This window comes from Anomaloglossus baeobatrachus, chromosome 8, assembly GCF_048569485.1.
Source record: "Anomaloglossus baeobatrachus isolate aAnoBae1 chromosome 8, aAnoBae1.hap1, whole genome shotgun sequence".
Taxonomy (NCBI): domain Eukaryota; kingdom Metazoa; phylum Chordata; class Amphibia; order Anura; family Aromobatidae; genus Anomaloglossus; species Anomaloglossus baeobatrachus.
This window is the reverse complement of record NC_134360.1, coordinates 257,335,281-257,338,038: the sequence shown is the minus strand read 5'-3', so window position 1 is coordinate 257,338,038 and position 2,758 is coordinate 257,335,281. Positions and strand designations below refer to the sequence as shown.

Genomic DNA, 2,758 nt, shown 5'->3' with positions numbered 1-2,758 from the left:
TCTGTGTGTGTGCAGTGAGGATCTGGAGGATCTGTGTGTGTGCAGTGAGGATCTGGACGATTTGTGTGCGAGCAGTGAGGATCTGGACGATTTGTGTGCGAGCAGTGAGGATCTGGAGGATCTGTGTGTGTGCAGTGAGGATCTGGAGGATCTGTGTGAGTGCAGTGAGGATCTGGACGATCTGTGTGCATGCAGTGAGGATCTGTGTGTGTGCAGTGAGGATCTGTACGATTTGTGTGCATGCAGTGAGGATCTGGAGGATCTGTGTGTGTGCAGTGAGGATCTGTGTGTGTGCAGTGAGGATCTGGAGGATCTGTGTGTGTGCAGTGAGGATCTGGACGATTTGTGTGTGTGCAGTGAGGATCTGGACGATTTGTGTGTGTGCAGTGAGGATCTGTACGATTTGTGTGTGTGCAGTGAGGATCTGGAGGATCTGTGTGAGTGCAGTGAGGATCTGGACGATTTGTGTGTGTGCAGTGAGGATCTGGAGGATCTGTGTGTGTGCAGTGAGGATCTGGAGGATCTGTGTGAGTGCAGTGAGGATCTGGACGATCTGTGTGCATGCAGTGAGGATCTGGAGGATCTGTGTGAGTGCAGTGAGGATCTGGACGATTTGTGTGTGTGCAGTGAGGATCTGTGTGAGTGCAGTGAGGATCTGGACGATTTGTGTGTGTGCAGTGAGGATCTGGAGGATCTGTGTGAGTGCAGTGAGGATCTGGAGCATCTGTGTGCGTGCAGTGAGGATCTGGAGGATCTGTGTGAGTGCAGTGAGGATCTGTGTGTGTGCAGTGAGGATCTGGACGATCTGTGTGCATGCAGTGAGGATCTGGAGGATCTGTGTGAGTGCAGTGAGGATCTGTGTGCCTGCAGTGAGGATCTGTGTGTGTGCAGTGAGGATCTGGAGGATCTGTGTGAGTGCAGTGAGGATCTGTGTGCGTGCAGTCATGCACACACACAGCAGAGCCAGGCATCACCAGCCACATAAGCCCCGGCCGCCGGCCCTGACCTCACACTGCGTCACATGACCACGTCTGAAACTTACAGAAGCATTACATCAGCCTGGGAACCAACACACGATCAAAACACAGCAAGTCTTAAAGCGGCAACGCCAAGGACCCGCTTTTGTGTACTCTATCCCGCCTTTTGCAAACGTACTACTCCCACCTCTTCGGGGTTAATAATGCGAAAACGCAGCACTATGTGTATAAAGACTTAACAGCTTTACCTAAACCGCGGATATCATGGGTTAAGCGGCTCAGCGACATCGCCCCTTTAAGAAAACTCTCCGCGGGTCGCCGTTCGAATTCTGGGTAGTCGCTCTCGTAGAAGCTGATTGGTTAAGAATCACGTGAGGGACAAACAGGCGCCTTAGCACGGAAGGAGGCGTGACGGCGCTTGTGATTGGCCGCCCGGGCTGTGACGTGTCACCTATATAAGACATTGAAGGCAGCGCGCCCGCGCTTAGTTGGCGCTGGGACCTCGTCAGGGCAGGACGCTGTCGCGCAGAAGCAGCGCCTGTAACCGCAGAATGCAGCAAGAAGCCGCCGTTCCGGAGCCGGAGGTCAGGGACACGCACCCCCCGGGGCTGGGCTTCCGGCTGGAGGCGCACCGGATCGTCAGCATCTCGCTGGGGAAGATCTACCACTCCCGGGTGCAGCGCGGCGGGATCAAGCTGCACAAGAACCTGATGGTGTCCCTGGTGCTGCGCAGCGCCCAGCAGGTGTACCTGAGCCAGAGCCCGGAGGACTACGCGCTGTACGGAAGCCCGCAGGAGCCGGCCGCCGGCACCAGCGACCCCCGGACTTGTGCGTGCGCCGCCCCCCGCTGCTGCAGGACGCCGGCCGAGACGCGGCACTCCCGGGAGCTGCCCTGCTGCCACTGCCGGGCCCACAGCGGCTGCTCGCTGCCCGAGCCCTGCCGGCCGTGCCCGCAGGGGGCCGGCCGCCCCTCCGCAGAGCCCCCCAGCCCGGCCTGCTGCCGGAAGAGGAGCGGGGGCAGCACGGCGGACGGGCCGCAGATGAAGCGAGCGCGGCGGGAGCCGGGGGAGCAGGAGGTGCCGGAGCCGGGGGAGGAGGAGATGGAGACGGAGAACGTGGCCAGCCTCATCAGCATCTTCGGCTCCAGCTTCTCAGGACTGCTCACCAAGGAGCCGGGGGCCCCGAGCGACGAGGAGCCGGGGCAGGAGGACTCTGCCGGCACCCCCTCCGCAGGACAGGGCTGCAGCGAGCCGGCCATCAGCCCCGCCATCACCCCCTGGAGCACGGCCATAGAGGCCTTCTGAGGACCGGGGGAGGGGGCCAGGACTAGGCTGCAGCGAGCCGGCCATGGAGGACCGGGGGAGGGGGCCAGGACTAGGCTGCAGCGGCCGGCCATGGAGGACCGGGGGAGGGGGCCAGGACTAGGCTGCAGCGGGCCGGCCATCACCCCCTGGAGCACGGCCATAGAGGCCTTCTGAGGACCGGGGGAGGGGGCCAGGACTAGGCTGCAGCGGGCCGGCCATAGAGGACCGGGGGAGGGGGCCAGGACTAGGCTGCAGCGAGCCGGCCATGGAGGACCGGGGGAGGGGGCCAGGACTAGGCTGCAGCGGGCCGGCCATCACCCCTGGAGCACGGCCATAGAGGCCTTTCTGAGGACCGGGGGAGGGGGCCAGGACAAGGCTGGAGGGGGCCAGGACTAGGCTGCAGCGGCCGGCCATGGAGGACCGGGGGAGGGGGCCCGGAGCACGTGACGCCGCCGTGTCCTGTCCGTGTTGTGCTCG

General features: G+C 62.4%; 1 protein-coding gene across 1 annotated transcript; it reads left to right on the top strand.

Annotated features, from left to right (window-relative positions):
• Window positions 1-1,474: 1,474 nt before the first annotated feature.
• On the top strand, window positions 1,475-2,404 carry IER5 (immediate early response 5). Its single transcript, XM_075321220.1, has one exon. It carries the CDS (start codon window positions 1,529-1,531, stop codon window positions 2,279-2,281), a length of 753 nt encoding a protein of 250 aa, XP_075177335.1. The 5' UTR covers window positions 1,475-1,528; the 3' UTR covers window positions 2,282-2,404.
• Window positions 2,405-2,758: the final 354 nt, after the last annotated feature.

Excerpts from the sequence above, each read along its gene's own strand:
- IER5 (XM_075321220.1), top strand. The coding sequence starts at position 1,529 with ATGCAGCAAGAAGCCGCCGTTCCGGAGCCGGAGGTCAGGGACACGCAC.